This window comes from Psittacula echo (assembly GCF_963264785.1).
Source record: "Psittacula echo genome assembly, chromosome: 4".
In the NCBI taxonomy this organism is placed as follows: domain Eukaryota; kingdom Metazoa; phylum Chordata; class Aves; order Psittaciformes; family Psittacidae; genus Psittacula; species Psittacula echo.
In genome coordinates, this window is record NC_137738.1 from 38,757,216 (window position 1) to 38,777,554 (window position 20,339).

A 20,339-nucleotide genomic window follows, 5' to 3' on the forward strand; every position below is an offset into this window, starting at 1 on the left:
GGCCCATCGCGGAGGGCAGGGTGCGGCGTCTCCGCCGGCTTCGGGCAGCCCGTGGCGGCGGGTGGGAGAGCGGGGTCAGCGTCTTCCTCCCTTCCTCGCCGCTTTCGGGAAACGCAGGGGGACGTTTGTCCCCGCTGACAGCCCCGCTCTGCCCACGAAGGGTCTCCCTTCTGGCGCGAAGGGGCTCGGTGCCCCCGCGGGGGAGCAGCCGCCACAGCCGTCTGTCCGGCTGTCCCAAGGGAGCCCGGGGGTGCAGCTCCCCGGGCCGTACCCCCTCGGCGCGGTGCCTGCCCGTGCCCGCGTGGAAAGGGGACGGGCAAGCCCTCAGGAGAGCTTGCGGAGCGGAGGCAGCCAACCCCCGCCGCTGCTCGGCTGGGCTTGCCGTGCCTGCGCCCCGGCGGGTCTGGCAGGGGCGGCCGGCGGCACAGATCGAGGGCTGACGGCGGGGAAAGTTGAAAGGGCTCCGGGGAGAGCTAGGGAGGCGGCTGGCAGCGGGGTGACGGGCGCGGAGGAGGAGCGGGGAGAAGCCGCACACGGAGCACCGGGAGGAGCCGGAGGAAATCTGCTGGCGGCGTGTCAGGCGCCTCAGGGGTAGGGGAGGAAGGAGGATCTGGGAGGGAAGCACCGCGCCGGGGTACCGCTGGCAGGAGAGGAAAGCCCCGCCACTAGCGAGAGAGGAGGGGGGAGTGCCAGTGACCTGTCGCAGATCAGCCATCCGCCGCCGCCGGAGGATGCACGGAGCGCTGGCTGCCCGCACGGCCCCGCCGCCGCCACTGCCTCATCCTCCTCCTCTCCGGGGCGGCTGCTGGCAGCGGCGGGAGGGGTAGCGCGGATAGGGGAAAGCGGGGAAAGTTGTGCGCGCCGGGCGCGGGGCTCCCTGCCCCGGGGGTAACAAGAGGGCACCGCTGCCAGTAGCGCGGAGAAAGTGGGGTTGGAAAGCCGTCTGGGGTCTCACTGTCGGTGAAGCGAGTTTAACCATCATCCCGGGGGTGAAGGGGAACTGGGAAAGTAACTCGGAAAAGTGAGTGGGATTCTTATGGTTTTTTTTCCTTTTTCTTTCTTTTTTTTTACTCTTAATCCTAAAGGACCCTTTTCAAAGGAAAGCAAGAGCCGCCGCATGCCCCCGCTGCCGGGAGAGAGCCGGGAGAGGCGGGCACCGCACGCTGCAGCCTTGCCCGTGCCGGCCGAGCGTGCGGGAACCCTGTGCTCCCCAGCGTGATCGGGTACCAAAGCAGCTCCCCACAGTAAACAGCTTCATCATGCGACAGAGCGCAGGAAGGTGAGACACAAGCAGAAACAGAAACTAACACTGAAAGGAAGAGGGGAAAAAAACCCCAGCGACTGCGAATTACTTCCAGAGAAAGTGGGTGGATGTTGTGCAGCAGCGACTTGGGATTTTAGGGGATGCACCCTTACGGTTCGCTTCTCTCTAGTCCGAGGCTCCCTTCTCCGGTGGCAGAAAGCGGCTGTACTTGGCGGTAGGAAAACAGGAGGAGGAATAAACAGGACGGATTTGTTCAGCGGTTCTTGCTGTGCCCTATTCATCTGCTTTAAGGATATTAATTTTTTTTTTTTTTCCTGGTGGTTGTTGGTATCTTGACCTTGATTTTGAGACCTTTCAGTTGCATCGCAGGTTTTTGTGGGTTTATTTCCTTTGGCGAGGCGGGGAAAGGGGGAGGCTGGCTTCGGTGCTGAAAGTTGCAGTCATTATTTTGGAACCAGTATGTGCACCAACATAGTCTACGAGTGGCTGAAGACCCTGCAGCTCCCCCAGTACGCCGAGTCCTTCGTCGACAATGGCTACGACGACCTGGAGGTCTGCAAGCAGATCGGGGACCCGGACCTGGATGCCATCGGCGTGGCCGTGCCCCACCACCGCCGCCGGATCCACGAAGCTGTGCGGCGGCTGAAGGAGGCGGACGAGACGGCGGCGGGGCTGTACTTCACCCTGGAGCCGCAGCCGCCGCCGCGGCCGGGGCCCCCCGGCACCGGGCGCTACCCCCGGCGGGTGGTGGGGCAGGATGAGGCCCGGCGGGGGGCGGACCCCCGGCACCGCCCCGGCGGGCGGCGGCGGGCGGGCGGCGGCGGGGGGCTCACCGCCTACCCCAGACTGAAGCTGAAGATCATGATCCGGGACAAGCTCATCCGCGACGGCATCAACCTGAGTAAACCCCCCTACTCCAACAAGGTAAGAGGGTTCCCGCTGCCCCTGCCCTCAGGAGGGGCCGGGCCACCCAGGTGTTCTGGGGCGGTGGTGGCTGCTGGTCTGGGCCTCCCGCTGACAGCAGGAGGCTGGATGGCATCCAGCTGGAGATGAGGGACCTGGTCCTGTTCATCTCCTACTGTAGTGGTGGCATTTTCAGAGGAAACATGATAAGGACTTAGCACCAGCCAGGTGTGAAGAGGAATGGGGCCAGTACAGGTCAGATCCACCAATGCTTATTGGCTTGGTGTGGATTTATGGGGTGGTGCAGCATTGCTCTGCCTTTTGGTGTTGCGTCTGTTTTACCTTAACCGGTTCTCTTAGTCCAGGCTGAGTGTTTGGGGCGTGAAGGCAGAAATTGACAAGGCAGGCTTAGTGGCTTGGGGTTTTGTTTGTTTGTTTTTCTGTCCTGTGAAATTTCTCCATTGTGTTGGAGAGTGATGGCTTCTTTTAAATCTTTTGTTAAAGGTCATATTTTAGTGTCAGTTTCTGTTGGCGAAATGGCTGGTGAAGCAGGTGGTAATCTGGCTGGAGGAACAACTCCTTCTGTTTCCTGGATTTATTTATTGGAGGATGGTAGTGACTGGTGAATGTCAGACCTGTTCATCAGCTGCTCCAGGACAGGTCGGTCTATCTCTAGGACACGTGGTCTGCTGAAAGGCCAGGAAAGTGCAGGTCTTGGAAGAGTACATTCCAGGTTGATGAAAACCCTGATATTTACCTAATTCTTACCTTTTGAAAGGTTAAAGTCTAAGACTCATGTGGTTTGGAAGATAGAAATTGTTATGTCTAAAGTTTTCTGTAGGTTTCCTGCTGAAAAAGCTATATGCAGAATAAACACAACAGAACTGAATGACTAATACCATGGATAATTTGTGAAAGAAAACAAGGTATTATAATGCATGGTTGCTTCTGAGTTCAGAATGAAGTGCTTCAAAGTTTTTGGATGGCCCAAGTTGCCTGTATTTTCTGTGATGATTTGAAGTCTGATTTTTCAGAAAGACTGAGCAGTTGCAGTTGACCTTCAACTTTTGGGTACTTTTTACCTCTGAGAAGCTTATGAAGGTATGGAGGCAAGGTGGTGGGGAAGTCTGCAGTTCTGGATTTACAGAAATGTGAGGAATTAAAATTGAGAATGAGTTATCTGCTCTAGGAGACCTGAGTATAATGAGTAAAATTCAACTTGGGTAACAATGTGGAAGTGCAGATAATAAGACTGATAAGGCAGCAAGTTTCAGGACTCCAGTCTTTTAAGAGCTTGGTGATAGAGGACCAATAGTTACTTCTCAGGTAGAGCACAGTTGACTGGTTTGAGATATTTATAGAATGGTTTGGGTTGGAAAGGACCTTAAGATCATCTAGTTCCAACCCCCCTGCCGTGGGCAGGGACACCTCACACTAGACCATGTCACCCAAGGCTCTGTCCAACTGTGTCAGGAGCAACAGGTAATGGTCCATGGTAAACCACACAAAGATAGAAAAGTACTGTTTGTCCACTTTGGCTCCTCCCCGGAGAGTCCTGCTTTGGCTGCTCCCTGGAAAGTTCAGCTGTGGTTCCTACCCTGAAAGTTCCGCTTTAGAACTCCCCGGCAAAGTCTCAACCCTTGGAGACCTTTCTAGATATAGCTGGCCACTTCTGACATAGGCTGGCCCCCTCCGTCAGAATGAGTATGCAGTTTTTGTCAGTATAAAAGCCTGAACCTCATGCAATGCAGGGGAGGCAGAACCTCATACCACCCAGGTCAATGTTGCCCCTGTGGGGATGCCCGCTAGGGTTGAGCCTGCCACCTGGCACTGCTATGATGATTCTCAGAGCTGGTTTCCTGATTGTTATCATAGGGTCCTTGGGGTTGGTAAGATAACCAAACATCAGAAGTATCCTTTACTGTATCCTTTACTATCACTATGTTTTCCTATATTAAGAAACTAGTTGTGAGTTCTCTATTTGTCTCTTTCTCTCACCTGGAATCCTCGAACTCCGGAGCACCAACCTGGCCTTGAACACCGCCAGGGACTGAGCATTTATCACTTCTTTGGGCAACCTGTTCCAGTGCCTCACCACCCTCACAGTAAAGAACTTCTTCCTTATATCTAATCTAAATTTCCCCTGTTTAAGTTTGAACCCATTACCCCTTGTCCTGTGACTACAGTCCCTAATGAAAAGTCCCTTTCCAGCATCCTTGTAGGCCCCTTCCAGATACTGGAAGGCTGCTATGAGGTCTCCATGCAGCTTCTGTTCTCCAAGCTGAACAGCCCCAGCTTTCTCAGCCTTTCCAACCCTAACCATTTTATGATTCTATGATTTGTTCTCTTTTCCTGAAACATCTGTATGATAACATTGTCAGAGGCAGTGTAGCAAATCTGATAGGACAGTGGTCAAATCTAACAAAACATCCATGAACATTTACTCTAAGTACAGCATCTTCCAAAAGTTACTGTATCATTTTGTAGAGATTTTTCCCCCCTTCCTTTGAACTGTTATGTCGTTGGGCTAACACTTTTCTGAAATTACCAGTATGTATCTTGGATGAAAGAACAACTATGGAAGTTCTGGCTTATCAGTATAGCTACAGCACGTTACTCACCTGCATAGCTACATTTTACTTCTTCCTTTTGACTTCGTGTATATTTATAGTGACTAGGTCTGTCTTACCAAGTGGATCCTCTACCTTCTCTCTTCTATACCTCCTCCATAGGAGTTGTAAAATTTCTCAGATGGCAGCATGAGACATCAGGAAATTCAAATCTTTGGCGCTGGTTTCTTCTTTAACTCACCTTATTTTAATTTGATGGGTGTCAGAGCAAGCTCATCTTACACTGAACATCACTCATCTTTAATAGGTTTAATCTAAATGCAATATTTTGAAGTAGAGAAACCAAGCTTACTTTCCTAGTTTTATTTCAGCCTGTAGTGTCAATGTATTTATTTTGGATGATAAATGCGTATAACATCATTTTTTTTACAGTAATAGAAAAACTTTCTCCATCTCCTCTGTGTGAATCACTTGGCATCGTAGCATGTTGTAAGAAACCATAAAACTGGCAAGATTTGAGTGTCGTTGCTCAACATGTGTTATCCTGAATGCCACCCACTGTAGCAATCCATCTCCAAAACGGCTTAAAGGGAATAGCAAAGATCACGTCACTGTAAACTATTCATTGGATGTTGTTTAGGGCAAGAAAAATGAAATACTGTATGCTTTCATTTAGAAAAGAGTCATGTTATAACAGTGTCTCTTTTAAAAAAACTTTAGAAAATTGTGGACATAGTTTAATCAACCTGTATTATACTTTGTATATAGAATATGTGGTGTACAGACTTCTGCATGTCGAAAGAAACTAGATGCATTCTCTGCTGTGCACAGTATTAAAGAATTGGCTTGAGGCTTGTGTCAAGGTTTTATATGCATTTATCACATGTCCATCTACAGATGGTTGTACTGGTACTTTAGAGCAGGGCACTAGACACTGACCTATTTGCCATCTATTTGCATTTCTGGTGCTGCTGGGCAGCTAACTAGCCACCTACTTCCCTCCATGGCTTACATGGACAATGACATCATGTTTTCATAGAATCATAGAATAGTTAGGGTTGGAGAGGACCTTAAGAACATCTAGTTCCAACCCTCCTGCCATGTGCAGGGACACCTCCCACTAAACCATGCCACTCAAGGCTCTGTCCAACCTGGCCTTGAACACTGCCAGGGATGGAGCATTCACAACTTCCCTGGGCAACCCATTCCAGTGCCTCACCACCCTCACAGTAAAGAATTTCTTCCTTATAGCAAATCTAAACTTCCCCTGTTTAAGTTTGAACCCGTTACCCCTTGTCTTATCACCACAATCCCTAAGGAATAGTCCCTCCCCAGCATCGCTATAGCCCCCCTTCAGATACTGGAAGGCTGCTCTGAGATCTCCACACAGCCTTTCCTCTTAATATCAATGAATGGAAAATAGTATCTGAATGAAGGAGCATGTCTCTGTGTCTGCATGTATGCATACATGTGCATGCATTTTACTTGTTACCTGAAGAACACAGTTATGTAGTTCTCAGACAATTTTTGATTTATTTTTTTCTTAAACATCACTGGAAACTGGAAGCACTGCTCCTGTGTCTTGTTCATACATTCTTGCCAGCTGCCTGAGCTATAGACACATCAAAGGATCAAAAATTAGTATTGGATATGGCTGTGGAGGTGTTAAAAGCATCCTTTCATTGTCCTTCCAGTGTTGTCGCTGTATTTTCAGATGAAGGGTGAGACAGCAGAGTGGGAAGGATAGAAATGTATATTGACATGGTAGATTTTAGTTTAACTTAGTTTGATTACAGTCAACAGAAATTACTAACAACTACTTAGCAGAGCTTAATATAAATCCCTTAAAGATGTACAAACTTTGAATTGAAGCCATGTGTGTGGGTGACTTCAGACATGGAGAATTATCACAAACCATCTTATTTCTCTGGAGAGTTAGAAGGAGGCCTCTCCTCTTCAAACTGCATCTTATGTATTTTCCAGATATAAGCCAAGGAATACAGCTGTAACTGAGGAGAACTCTCCAGAAGTCAGATTTCGTTTCATGTTGGTAATGCTCCTTAATACTCCAAGTCTTCGGTTTTAGTTTCACTCCTGCTGCTGCTGGCTGATAGCTTTAGAAGTATCATACATCTAAGAGACTTATTGTGGAGGTGATGGGCCTGAGTACTCTTCAAGCAAGAACCCATGGTACCTCTCTTGGTCGAGTGAAATATCTGTGTCATGTCAAAACACATAGCTACGTAAAAAAAAATAATCTTGATGGCTGTAATTCTGTCCTTAATAAGGAACTTAATTATGCCCAGTGTAGAAATAATATTAGTGTCCTTTTGCCATATAGAAGTTTTGGGGGGATGAACTACTGGCAGAAGGAAACCAAAATGAGCTGCCCCCCTGGATTCCAGCAAAGATGAACAAAGAAAAGCGTAGCACTAGTCTCAACCAGCCAGATCAGAGGGAGCAGAGCCTTTACATCCATACAGAGACACTTCTTGCCTTAGTGGGCTTGTTGCAAAATGGATTATGTCCATGCTGGGTTTCAGCAGGAATAATGTCACTAAATGTCACTGTGGTAGGGAAAACAGAGGAGCACCAGTTGTGTCAATATAAAGACAAGTAGGGTGCCTTGTTGTGGAACATGCCAGGAGAAATTAAGTATTCTATTTATCTGAAATATAGATTAAGTGACATTTAATAGTTTACTGGAATTTCATTACTATTTCTAATTGAAATTAATGGCCTGACCTGTTTCTTGAGGAACTTTATTCAATTTTTCATCTGCAGAGGACTGCAAATGCATTAAAAATGACTGAAAACATACATGCATTAAAAGCTCCCACACCAATTAAGATGATTTACTTAACCTCAGTAAAGTTATACTCACGCAGATTTCAATATTTGTTAGAGAGAATAAAACTGTAGTGTGACATGTGTATGTGTACGTGATGTCATTGTCAGTCATGGTGATGTTAATGAAAAAGACTAAAAATTCAGCTGTATTTGAGGTCATAATCTCAAATGTTCAAGCAGATGTAGAAAAGTAAAAAGTCAGATCCAAGTGATTATCTGCTTAAATACCCATCTGCATTTTTGTAAGTTCTGTGCTGATGATACAGCACAGATTTGTGGTTCTGATTAAATGTTCATTTAATCCTTGCCACTACAAAATGAGGAATATTTCACTTAAGTTAAATGTTGAGAGGAAAAGATGCCAGCAATACTGCTTTAAAATACACTTGTGCAGTCTGAGTCTGGATAATGTACTCAGTGCTACAGATATCTACACAAGTGAATTCAGTGAATTAAAAATATTGTGCTTTAAAGGAATGACAACACTCACCTATGCTAGAGTTAAACACAAACCTTTTTCTAAAGACCTGGCTGCTTTGGAATAACTGCATCAACTCTGATTAGCAGAGCATTCTCAAATATGCCTTGGGGAAAACTGCCTATTGACAAAAGTACTAGTGCATTAAGGAGTAACAATATTTTCATGGCAATAAATTAGCAAAGCTACAGGCAATGTTCAGGAAGTGAAAAAGTATTTTATGTAATAAACCACTGGATTTGCCTTTGACTTTGTAATTCTGTTTCTTTTAAAGAAAATACAGGACCTCATATATTGGATGGTTGTTTTAAAGTCCCGGTTTATTAACCTCACAGAAAACAAACTGGAAAAGATCGTCTTCCAGTCAGACCATTAAGGCAAAATGTTGAAGAATATGAATAATACAGTACTGTGCTGTATTTGCATTTGAATTGTTCCTGAATATTTTAAAGTGTATTCAATTTCCTGTGGAAATGTTCAATGTAAATCTTCCTGGTTTTCATTATCTCTCAGTTTTGAGGGGAGGAAGATCCCATTTGGGTATATTAAAGGTGAAGTCCTGACAGAGGATAGTATCAGTGCCACAGCTTTCTCGCCCCCTTTCTAGGACCGTGTTAAGTGTATTTTCTCAGCTCGGGTGGTGGTGGGAGCTGGCAGAGGAGAAGGGGAGTGTGTGGCTTTCGTCTCTGAAGATTGTGTGGGGCTGAGCAGCCTGCCATTGCGAGCAGCAGCTGCCCTGAAAGGGGGATCCTTCCTTCATCCTCCACACAGCTCCAGGCTTGAATGAAAAGCAAAACTTACAGGTCTCTGGCCTGGCATGGTGTAGTTCCCTGAAGGCTTTTTCTTCCCCCAAAGGACACAATGCGGTCAGACTTCTGTCTGGAGTGGCAGAAGTCTTAACTGCCAGTTTCACTCCTGCGCACCGATAAACCTATCTTGTTTTAAATAAGTTTGCTGATTGTAAGTCTTCTTGAGGAGAAAACACATTTTCCTTTAGGAAAATATTTCTGTTGATACCCCCACCCCCAGGGCTTCTGTCTCTGCCATATGGAGGATGATGAAGCCCATACACCCAACCATGTGTGAGGAATACCAAAGAAACCAAGATAATTTCTCACCAGCGAAGTAATCTTTTGGAACATGTTTCTAGTTCTGTTTATGACCAATATCACTATCTCACATATACCATAATATATAGAGCAGCTGTGTCCCTGATTTCAGATGTGAAATTGAAGACTTTGCCTAAAGTAATGAAAAAATTTAGACAGATGAAGGACTGAGACCCACTACTGCAGCGTCTTTGTCCATTGCCTTATGATTAAACTTTGTTACAAGTAAGTAGCTAAAATGCAGTCAAGGAATAACCAGTAACTTGTCTATATGGCAATTAGTTATACCTGTTAATTTTGCCTGTTAGTTATACCCTCTGTGCATATGTTATTATGAAGAGTCCCTAACCACTGAGGTATATAGATCCATATGCATAATGTGAAACATACTAACAGCCATTACAGAAATTTTGAAAAGTGCAGCACAGGGGTTTGAAGTGACAGGAATATTGTTATTGCAAATCAGGAATGAATTTATTATATCACTTACAGGAGCTCCCTTACTGGTTTGAGACTCTTCCGCAGCAGGAGAGGACGGAATGAGTTAAGGCTAGATTGGTAGGTTCAACTTTTAAATTTCTTGCTTTGTCAGTTTGAATGAGCCCCTTTGCTTGGTGTTTGACAAAGCTATCTGATTCAATCTCTTTGTCGAGGCTAATACGACAATTTATGTTGATGTGCTTATCTTGACAAATGTGGTGACTTGTACACGCTGCAGGAATCATTGTTTATTAAAAGAGCACAGCGGTGCTATGTTTAGCACTGCCACGTTATTTTGGGATGGCTGTGCAGCAGGAAGGGGAGAATTGGGTGAACCTTCCATGACACTGGCAGTCTGCAAGCCGAGCTGGCCCAAAACTGTCTCCAGTGACTCATCCAGCCTCTTCAGCTTGTTACTTGCTGATAGTAAAAATCTTCTCATACAGTTCTGCAAAACAAAAGAGAAGTGGTGTGTCGCATGAAACACAAGTAGAAGGGCCTTCAAATAGTATCTCATCCTGGTTCTCACAGACTCAGCAGGATGTGAATGACTGATGCACGCCTCTCATGGGAGCCTTGCTTCTCCAGTTGGTCTTACTCCGAGTGAAGTCAGTGGGGATTTTGCCGGTGATTTCATTTGATGCTGGGTTTGGCGTAAAGTGTTCAAATTTAAATTGGCTGACAAGCACACCCTTACTGACTGTAATTTTTGTGGAGAGTGAAAGCAGGATGACATGAGATGAAAACAATAAAAATACAGCAGTAGCATGCAAACATAAGAACTTTTCAAAGGCTTAAATATCACCATTAGCAGTTTGAATAGTGGCAAGGCAGACTGAATATATAGCTTACAGGTTTGTGCTAGGATAAATATTTGGTAAATATTCTCTGAAATCTTCACTAATGTATATTGGCTGTAACCAAGTACACATAGTTGTTCACAACTGTACTCTTATGACAGTCATATATAGCAAATAAACTTACAACCACATACAAATATATGTCTTCCACAAGTACTTTTTTTTCCCAAGAAGAACGCATTGGTTTTGAGGATAAAAACCCCAAAGCAGGGATGTGGTATTATCACTGCATATGATGTCAGTCATAAGTTTATGGGGAAATTAAGTCCAGTTCTGATGTCTGTGCCTCAGAAACCACACTGTAAATTCAGTGTGGTTAAGAGTTAAAAAGCTGGAAAGAAAAAGTTGCCTTTCAGCTGGGGACTAAGAAAAGCTTGTACTGTTTTTTTTCCCGGAGTTACTTAAGTGGCCACTTGGCCATACTCTCACATGCATGGAAGGAAATATTTTTATTAGCAGAAAAAGGCATTGAGAGCTGGAGCTAGGCCCTTCATGCTGTGAAGAAGGCCAAAAGCCAGTATAAACCAAAAACTTAATAAGTCAGTATTACATAGAGGAAAAAAAAAAAGCCCTCAAAAACCAAAACTAGTAGTGGGAGCCAGTTCTGCAGCAATGCCCTTGGTTTGTGGACAGAGATGTTTGCTGGGAGTGACTCCTCTGCACTAGCAAGCTCCTGTCCCTTGGGCTCCATATCTCCCAGCCTTACTGTTCCAGAGCCCTCAGTGTATCCCAGAGCTACCCATTCCCTGACTTCTAAATCGTCTCCTCTAAGTCTGTCTCAAGAAACACTGTTTTCTGCCCTAAGAACAATCTCTTTCCCACCCAGGAATGTACATCTTTTGCTTTAGGTCTCTCTAACCTTTTTCTCCCCATTCTACATTCACTTAACAAAGCTGACGAGTGTTAACCATGATCTGTTTGGGTGGAAATATGGAACTGATGTAGCAATACCTTTTTGTACGGCTTGAGAAAATACTGTATTTTTCTTGTCCCATCCCATCCCAAGCCCTTGTATGAGTTACCTTCCATCTCTCTCTCCTGCCACCCCAGAATCTCAGGCTGTAATTTGGATCCTTCTCTGTCCTCCTTCATGCTCTGATGAGAACAGAAGCTTTCTCCCCACTCAGCAGAGTGGGGCCATCACTTCTCTCTCCTTTGCATTTGGTGTCCCCAGCTACCCTCCCATTGACCAATGCAGAAGGCTGAGCTCAGATTGTTCTTGTAAAACTGAAGCTCTAGACTTCAATCTTAGAAATTCCAAACTTAAAAATACCAGTTACTTTAAAGCTGCAGTTATCCAAAGTCCCTCTAGCCTCAGTTCTCTGGCAGAAAGAAGGGATTGATCTAGGAAAAGGAGGATGCATTATCCCTTTCGAACATATGTATGGGACTCATTTGGTCTTTTTGAAGCAAGGCTGAATGTATTATTAAAAAAATAAGCTGTAATCTTATCGAAAGTTAGGAGTTCAGTGCAAAGATGATAAAAGGGCTTTTTTACATAAGTGTTTTAGGTCTAGTCATGTGATCATCTTAATTGCTTCTAATTGCAGCATCTCAGAATCCTTGTCCAATATTTTAGTTGTTGCAAAATGTTTTTCTTCAAATTTTGTTTACAGGTCTTCTACAAATAACTGCTTGTGTTGTACTGCATTGAGAATTTTTGTACAAATGCATCTCTGATCTTTTGCATACCTCATAGTTAAGGTTTCCCTCCAGCTGTTGGTTTAGAAGCAGCTTTTCCATAGCTAGAGAATGGGAAGTACCAGGAAAAGAATCATCAAGAATTGAATTTTCGCTTAAGAAGGTCAATCACAGATCTTCATGTGCTAGTTCCTAGGCTAAAGCATTAAACCTAAAGATAAGAATGACTGTTTTGGCCCCTTAGTCTACATTCTCTCTCCTATCAGACCAAGCATCACAAGGAAATCTGATTTTAAAACACTAATCAAAGAAACTCAAGGGTTAATAAAGAGAAGAGTGAAAATTACTAACCAAGAAAGTTTATTCATTTTAGGATAATGGAGAAAAGCAGAAAATAAGGAAATGTGACTGAAACTCTTATCAAGAGATCTGGAAAAAGAGTAATTTTGATTTCACCTGCTTTGTTATTTTCATATGAAGAAAATGTATTGGATTTTCCTATGATAACTTCTAAAAAAGATTTGCCAAGAGAGTATTTCAGAGAGGATTTTCACATGCACTTGGTATTTACAGCGGTAAAAATAATGTTCTGTAGCTTGTGGAGTAGGATGAAGGGGAAGTTTGACAAGAATACCACTAGCTGGTTTCTGTCCAGCTCTAAAAATTACATACAGTAAGGCCATACTTCATGAAGCTAGTAACTAGAAGTTTGTGTCATTGCCAGTAAATGTCAAAACCAAAGGAGAAACTCCAGTCACCCATTTTCTGTCTCTTTAAGAAGTAACATTACTATCCTTAGCAAAGGGTATGGCAATATTCTCTTAAAAAGTTGACTTTATTTCCCAGAATTGTGGTCTAAAACTCAGTGTTTGAAGAAATGTTGAAAAATTATCCTTTCAGTGGTACTTTGGGTCCTGAAAACAATAATTTCCTGAGGAAAATGATTTTATTCTTTTCAATAGAAAAGCATGCACATGCTGCAGAGTGAGAGGAACTAACTTAATTGCTATCAGGTAGCAATGGAAATCAGCTGAGCTAGGCTTGTATCTGGTATCCCAGACTAGTGGCTTCAGTGGTTATTTACTTCATCTGAAGTATGAGTGGCACTGCATAAAACTGAACTAGTTTGGGTTGTTTTTCTGATGTAATCCAGGTCGTCTGCAATACTACTTGTTGCAGGTAAGTTTTATGCATATCAGTGAAAGCAGAGGTTATCACAGTGGGAGGTAATTTGAATCTCTTGTTGAAGTTGGCTTGTACTGATACTGTAGCAAATATGTGATAGTGTGGGTACTGTGTGTTTTACAAGATACTGCATCACTTCTTATAAAATCATGTGGTTTTCATATAAGCTTTCAATAGTGGGTATTCATTCACCTATAGAGGAGGTTGTAAGATATTGATGTGTTTCCCTAAGGAATTCTTTCATTTTAGAGCTGGAAATTGCCTTGAATGAGAATTGATATTCTAAATTTATGTATATTAAGAAGAACTGCTTATGCAACCACTGGATTTATTAAAGCAATTCTTATGGTGTCTAACAGGAAATAAGCCATTGCAGTACATCCTTATTCAGTGTGTGTGTGATGGTTTTGGTAGGGGCACAGATTTGTCCAGGAGAACTAATTGTTTTCATAGAACTTGTTTCGTGGATTTTTCCGCGTCTGAAATTGATGCAAGAGTTAATAGTATTGATCTAGATTTGGAAAATAAGGCAAAAATTCCTTTGTACAGAGTATGCTTCTTCCAACAGGGATAAAGAAATGAGCATCATCTTAATAAGAAATAGTTTTGTACTTAGGATGAATATGAATTAAAGGTGAAGATAGCGAAGAAATTTCAAGAGCTTATTTTTCTCTGTGCCTCTTTTGTCATATTTGCTATGGAAAAATGTTTTTCTCTAATTTGAATTTGTTATACAACTAAAAAAAACAGTTTAATCCTTCTATTCAGCACATTCAAATTTCATACTCTTCACTCTTTTCTTGTTTTCCCTGATAGTTTGTGCAGTATGGATATACACTTCAAGTGTTCGTTAGTTTCTAGTTCATAAGTGTCTAATTTTAAAGATGTGCTATTTTAAACTGAAGTGGTAGCATTGTTTTTTCCTTCAAATTGAACAAGGTGTTCAAGTTCTGGTATGAATTTTCAGAATTTATCAAGTGTTATCACTAGCATCTTGCTTCTTTACACAGCCCCTCTCAGAACTTTAATAGCAGTAGAAGCTTGCATGATTTATTTATTTGCTGATATATTGCCTTACTTCTCTGGCACCTGCTGAAAAATAAAAAATCCCATTCTGAATGGCATTGCTTTTCACCAGTTATTTTTTATTTTAGTGGAGGTTTGTCTTGCAAAGTGTTGGCAGTTTTTTACGAAAAAACCCACCGAACATTTCTGTAGACTTTCAGATAGTTACCTGAATAGTAATTGCCTATTAGTGGTTACGTATATCACACAGACAAGGAATAATATGCTAACAGAGCAATTATTTGTGGTTTTTATATTATGAGGGGTTTGGGGCATGCATGAATACTTGGGTTTTACTTTAAGGGGTTTGCAGTGCTTCCTAAACAGACTGTGGCACTGAATTTTTGTCTTTGTGTACTTTCCTGTGGTATGTTTGCTAGCTGCTTGAAAGAAAGACATGCAGAATATTTAACTGAAACATGTATGTTTGTAGGTAAAGAGCTCTTTGATGTAAGAGTAAACTTCTGCAGTTTAAGCAGCAAGTGTTATCAGTTGCCTTTTCTAGTAGGATTTTCGAAAGTTAAAGCATGTTTACAATAGATTCTGTCAGGTATGCAGGCTCTGACCATATCACCCCTATCATGAAATATCTGTGGAAATTTTGCTATTGATTTTGTTGGGAACAGAGTGAGGTTTTTGCTGAGAACATACAGTTCTGTTTTGAAAGTACTAAATCAAAATATGTAACCATTGTGGTTTCTGGTTGAAACCTTGCCTTCATCTAAATGTCTTTTTAATCATACTTTTATTAGCTGCTATTTTCATGAACTGGTAAAAGTCCTTTCTCTTTGGAATGAGCTGCTGAGATTGTGTGTGCCCCTCCCCTCAGTTACTGTTGCCATCCAAATACCATTGATTTGATCTGTACCTCTTTTCTCTCTTTGGTTTTTTTACTTTCTTGGTTTTCTCTCACTTCCTCTTCTGCCTTTCTTTTTTTTCAGTTTCTTCAAGACTTGTGAAGTAAGTCCTAGTTTGTTGAACACTGTGGTCAAATTTTGGATGGTTTTCCATTTTTCAGCTAGAACAGAATAGAAAATGTAATCTGTCAGAATGAGATAATTTTTGGAAAATTACAAATATTTAGAAGGCAAGAAATTGCAAAAGTTGATTATTGTGCTATAATTGTTTGTTGATGTTGTATAGCTTTTTCAAAAGGATTTTTAGCCTATTTAAGAAGAGTAATCCTTTATGTGAAGTATTGGTGCCTTACTTTTAGACTGCGAGCTTGTATCATGTTGTTTTGGATCTGTGTGCCCCAAGGAGGAGATCACTTTGACTTGAGTGAAGTGGCAGGATTTTCTCAGGTGTGGATAAATTGGTTTACTTCTGTATTGGGTCAGTCCTAAAGGTGGAAAATTGGCAGACTTTAACTAAAGTGATGCTTTCAGCTGGCTGTCTGCCCGTATGCTCCCTCACTTTTCCTTCAGAATATCTGATTTCTGCTCCCTTTCCTGATAAACACGCACATTTGTAGACCTGTTAGCCTATTACTTGTGCCTGTTCAGATCACTTTGCCATTCTGGACAAAACCCCAAAAATCCTAACAGGATGTGTGAGTAATGCTTAGACCTTGGTTTTCCCAATACTGTTAGTCTTTTAAATACAGGAAAATATTGGGAGATGAAAGCTTGCATCTGAAGACTATGTTTAGAAAGACTCCTGCACTTTAATGCAAGCTTCTTTTCCAATGTACAAATAAGTGGCAGAGCTGTGTGGAACTGAAGCAACTGCGTATCTCTAAAGAGAAAAAAAAAAAAAAAAGGCAGTGAAATTGTTGCAGCAGTTTTCCATGCGTTCCCTTTCAATATATCTAAGGTTTGACTAAATGGATATTGCCCAAGCTTTAAAAACAGCTCTGCTTATGTGACGTCAGATCCACCTTGAGAATTAAATGTCCCTCTGGTGGTTGGCTAGTTGGTGGTACCAGCCCTAAGTAATTTTTTGTGATTGAAATACTTGTCTGAATAGAGGTGATGTAGTGGCAAATGTTTTCCTCAAGTGTGAGCTGGAAACTGTTGATTGACAAGCAGTTGCCTAACTTTACAGAGGTTGCATTATTGGTGATCTTAATCTTGGCTATTAATCTGTATACAATTTTAATGTGTCTTTGCATTTGATTTTCTTTTCCTAGTATCTTACCTAAATCTTCCATGCAACAATTTCAGCTTTTTACTTCTTACTATGTCTGCCAGGTGCATGGAAAATAGAGGTTTTTTCTTTTCCTCTGGTGGTAAGCTTTAGCTATCTGAGAATGCTGCAAATTCCTACTGAAGTATCTCTGCTAAAATAAAGATGGCTCATTAATTCTCCTTTTAGGTTTTACTTTCTGGACCAGTTTTCCATTTTTGATGTTGGTCCCTTCTGTACTTTATCCCTCATCAATGTGAAGGGGTCTGGGTATGGTATTCCAGTGAGGACTTTGCTGGTGTTGGGCTGAAAGTAAGTTAATCTGTCTTAGTAGTTGATGATTTGGTTCATTTACCCCCATATGGTTGTTACCTTTTTTGTAATGCTGTGATATTGCTGACTCACTCATGCCTTGGATTAACGGGAGCCTCAGAGACCTTTAGGTAGCAGAGTGAGCCATTTGTTTCCCATTATTGGTATACATAATGATTCATTCAGGTGTGCTTTCTTGCCATTGTCCCTGGTGAAAAACAACTGTGTATTTTCCAGGCTTTCCTTCCACTTTAAGGGCATTTTGGAGTCTAAGCCTAACCCCTTGTGCACTGGTGTTCACAAGTGGAATATGGCCTGCTGATGCAAAAAAATACTGTTTTACTACCCAAATCAGTACTAAAAAAATTATTGCTGTACTGAGGACAGTCCCTTGAAAAACTTTTATACCTCCTCAAATTTTAGCATGGGTGTCCTCATATTTTATACTCATTTGTTATTTTCATTTAGGCTGTACTTCCTTAGTTTGCTAATACAAATGTCTTGTGAAACAGTATCAAAAGACGTAATAAACTCAAGATTTTTGGCATCTACTTATTTCATTTTTTTTCCCCTGGAGGTTTGTGGTCTGGTATACAAAGATTAGGCTGATGTGACATAATTCTAGACAAGTCTGTTGACTGTTAAACATCTTGTCACTTTTTGATTCATATAACAAAGCATTTTTATGTGGGAGGATCAGTGGGATTTTCCTTAGACAGTGTAATAATCTTGTTCCAATGAATACAGGTTTGTTTCATCCTTCTGTTATTTTCCCTTACCTAAAAAGTAACTGCTCTGGGTCACTTACAGCACCAGTTCTGGGAGAGGGTAGCATGTTAGGCGGACCTGCAAGGTACACAGCAGATCATCTCCTTGTGTGAAGTCCAGTTTTCCCCCCACACCAGTTTAGTTGTTATCATAAACTTAACCTAGTAGGTGAACTCCTTTGCAAAGCTGTTTGTCCCTATCTATAAGATGTCTGTGGAGCACAGACACTGATACGCCTTCTGCATTTCAGCTCCTCCTAGTTTTCTAGTGGGTAGAGGGAACTGAGGGTAGCTCCATGCTGTACTTCAGCACTTTGGACCCGAGGAGAGTTTGTCCATAGGCACTGCAGGAATGTGCACATGCAAAAGTGGGGTCCCCAAAGGAAGGCCTTGAGACACTAGTGTAAATCGTATCCTGAGAAATGCTGTGTGTGTTTTGGCTGCTGCCAGGGAACTGGCCTGGTGTGTATTGAATGCTGTGTGGCATCTGTTCTGTTGTTCAGGATGTAGCTGGAGAAAACAATAATGTACCGGGGTCACACATGAATCCTGATTGAATTTCTCAACCCTTGGACGTATCTTTAGTGTGTACTAGTCTGACTCAAAAATATAAACTGTTGGAAACGCTTTTCCTACTTGGCATGTCATTGTAAAAATAAATGTGTTTGTTCTGCATTTCCCTGGATAGGCACTGACCCTATTCAGAGTCACTCGGGGTAGGACTAATGTGGCTTTTAATCACAGGCCTTTGGGATTTTGCAATATACTTGAAAGAATATCTCCCTCTGCTATTCTACATTTTTCCTCTTACATCAAGACCTCCAAAAGCTTCACAGACTTTTTATAGGGCTGGCAATGGACAGATAGGTATCCTGTGTTTTTTCTGTAGTGTGTTTTTTGGTTTTGTCTTGGGTTGTTCTGTTATGATTTTTTTGTGTTGGCTTGTTTCTTTTAGAGAGGGTAGACTAAAAAACTACTAAAACCCCAAACTAGTTGATTAGTTTGCTCTGATTTACACAACTTGCCAGGGACAAAGGCCTGGGAGTAGCCTGCTGTACAAATATAAGCAATTAAATGACTGACACAGGAACAGACTTGGAGGGAATACCACAAGTTTCCTTCATTCTGTGCATTCTCCTTTCTCTCCCCATTGTGCATCTTGCTGGTTTTTTTGTCAGGAACTCATCATTCATGCTTCTAATCCCTAGGATCTTCATCCTTTTTTTAGGACAACCTAACCTGTCCCTTACATGGAAGAATCATGGCAGGATTATTGTAAATCTCTTCTATCAACAGTAGTTCAGTAGTGAAACCTCTGATACCATTATCTTTGAAGAAGGGCTCTTCCTTTATTAATTGCACTGTATGATGTCCATACATTATGAGGATCTGTCTACCTGCTGTGATGTTGCAAAAGGCAGAAGCAAGAGCAGTTGACTATCCTAGCTTAAGCATCTGGCCTAATGAGAGGAAATTCTCTCCTGAATCTAAAACAAGTCATCACTCATATGCACAGCATCCTGAAAGATGGCACAGCAAGGTAACCATGGGGAGGGATGTGCTGCTGAAAAGAATCAAGTTCATGGGAAAGCCCAGGAGAGTTTAAATGTAAGTAAGAGAAAACCAAAGCCAAGGCAGTCTCGTGTTTCCTTGAGCCTAAGCAAAGGAAGGGGTGAGGAAAAGTAGTATCGGCTTCTCTCTAGTGCTGTATGTCTTACTCCCTACTTGTACAATCAACAGATCTTTCACTTAATGCAGTGGGAATCTATTTAGTGTCTTTAAGTGTTGTTGGTATTGTTGTTCTAATGGATTGAATATGTTTTGATTCACAAATGCACATTATAATGTGAAGAGAGCAAGCTGCAGCATACTGGAGATTACACTTAATTACTGAACCACACATTCATCTACATACATTTATATGAAGTTTAGCATTTTCAACAGTTTAGTTTTAAATAGCTGAAAACATTCTTAAATAATGCTGATGTTACCCACTTTCAGCACATTGTTCCTGAAAACAAACAGTTCAGTATATTCCTTTGAGGGGAAATACTTTGTGTGGTTGCTCCTCGCCTGGAGCTTTGGGAAAATTAGGAAATAATTTAGGGGAAGTTATAAATCAGTGAAGAGGGACTTTTAGATTAAAGCATGCTGCTTCAACCATGACTGTGGTTCATAATAGGATGTTATAATCTGGTCATGTAAAAATGTCCATGCTAAAGTTGGGGAGGGGAGGAAAGGACAAAGTGGACTTTTTACCTGGTTCTGTTCAAATTCTGACCCTGGAGGTTCTGCAGGGTGGATCTGCAGACTGTCTGTTACTGATTTTTGGTTTGTTCTTTTTTTTTTTTTTTTTTTCAGTGCCTTATATGATTCTGTGAATTTACGAAAAGCCCACCAGAATGAAAAACAATTGTTACCTACACTAAAATAAACTTTGAGCAGTGGTAGCAGACAATGACATCAGTATGTAGGTGTGGAGAAACTTTTTGGTTTAGGAGGCTAGTTTATTTCTGTCATTCATCCTAATAAAAACACTTCAAGATCCTCAAAACTGATTTCGGTGGGTTTTTTCTTTTTTTTTTTTTTTTTTTTAAATAGGAATTGTTTTCTAATTTCCAAATCTCATTTATTATTTATCACTATTTTTCTAAATGAATAGCAAATGACTAAATAGGTTACCATGTAAAAAGAACACCACCATGGTGCCTATCAGCCCATGCATTGT

General features: G+C 42.1%; 1 protein-coding gene across 2 annotated transcripts in view; it reads left to right on the top strand.

The window, feature by feature from the left end:
• Window positions 1–500: 500 nt before the first annotated feature.
• Window positions 501–20,339, top strand: part of LOC308220392 (SAM and SH3 domain-containing protein 1-like) — a gene marked incomplete at both ends in the record, with an annotated part of 560,546 nt that continues 540,707 nt past the window's right edge. The window contains 2 exons of one of the 2 annotated variants that reach the window (XM_080616327.1): window positions 1,260–1,279; window positions 1,723–2,188. In XM_080616327.1, coding sequence (XP_080472453.1) covers window positions 1,260–1,279; window positions 1,723–2,188 — 486 coding nt within the window. Of the gene's footprint in view, window positions 2,189–20,339 lie in introns of both variants that reach the window. The other variant, XM_080616328.1, reaches the window with a different exon arrangement.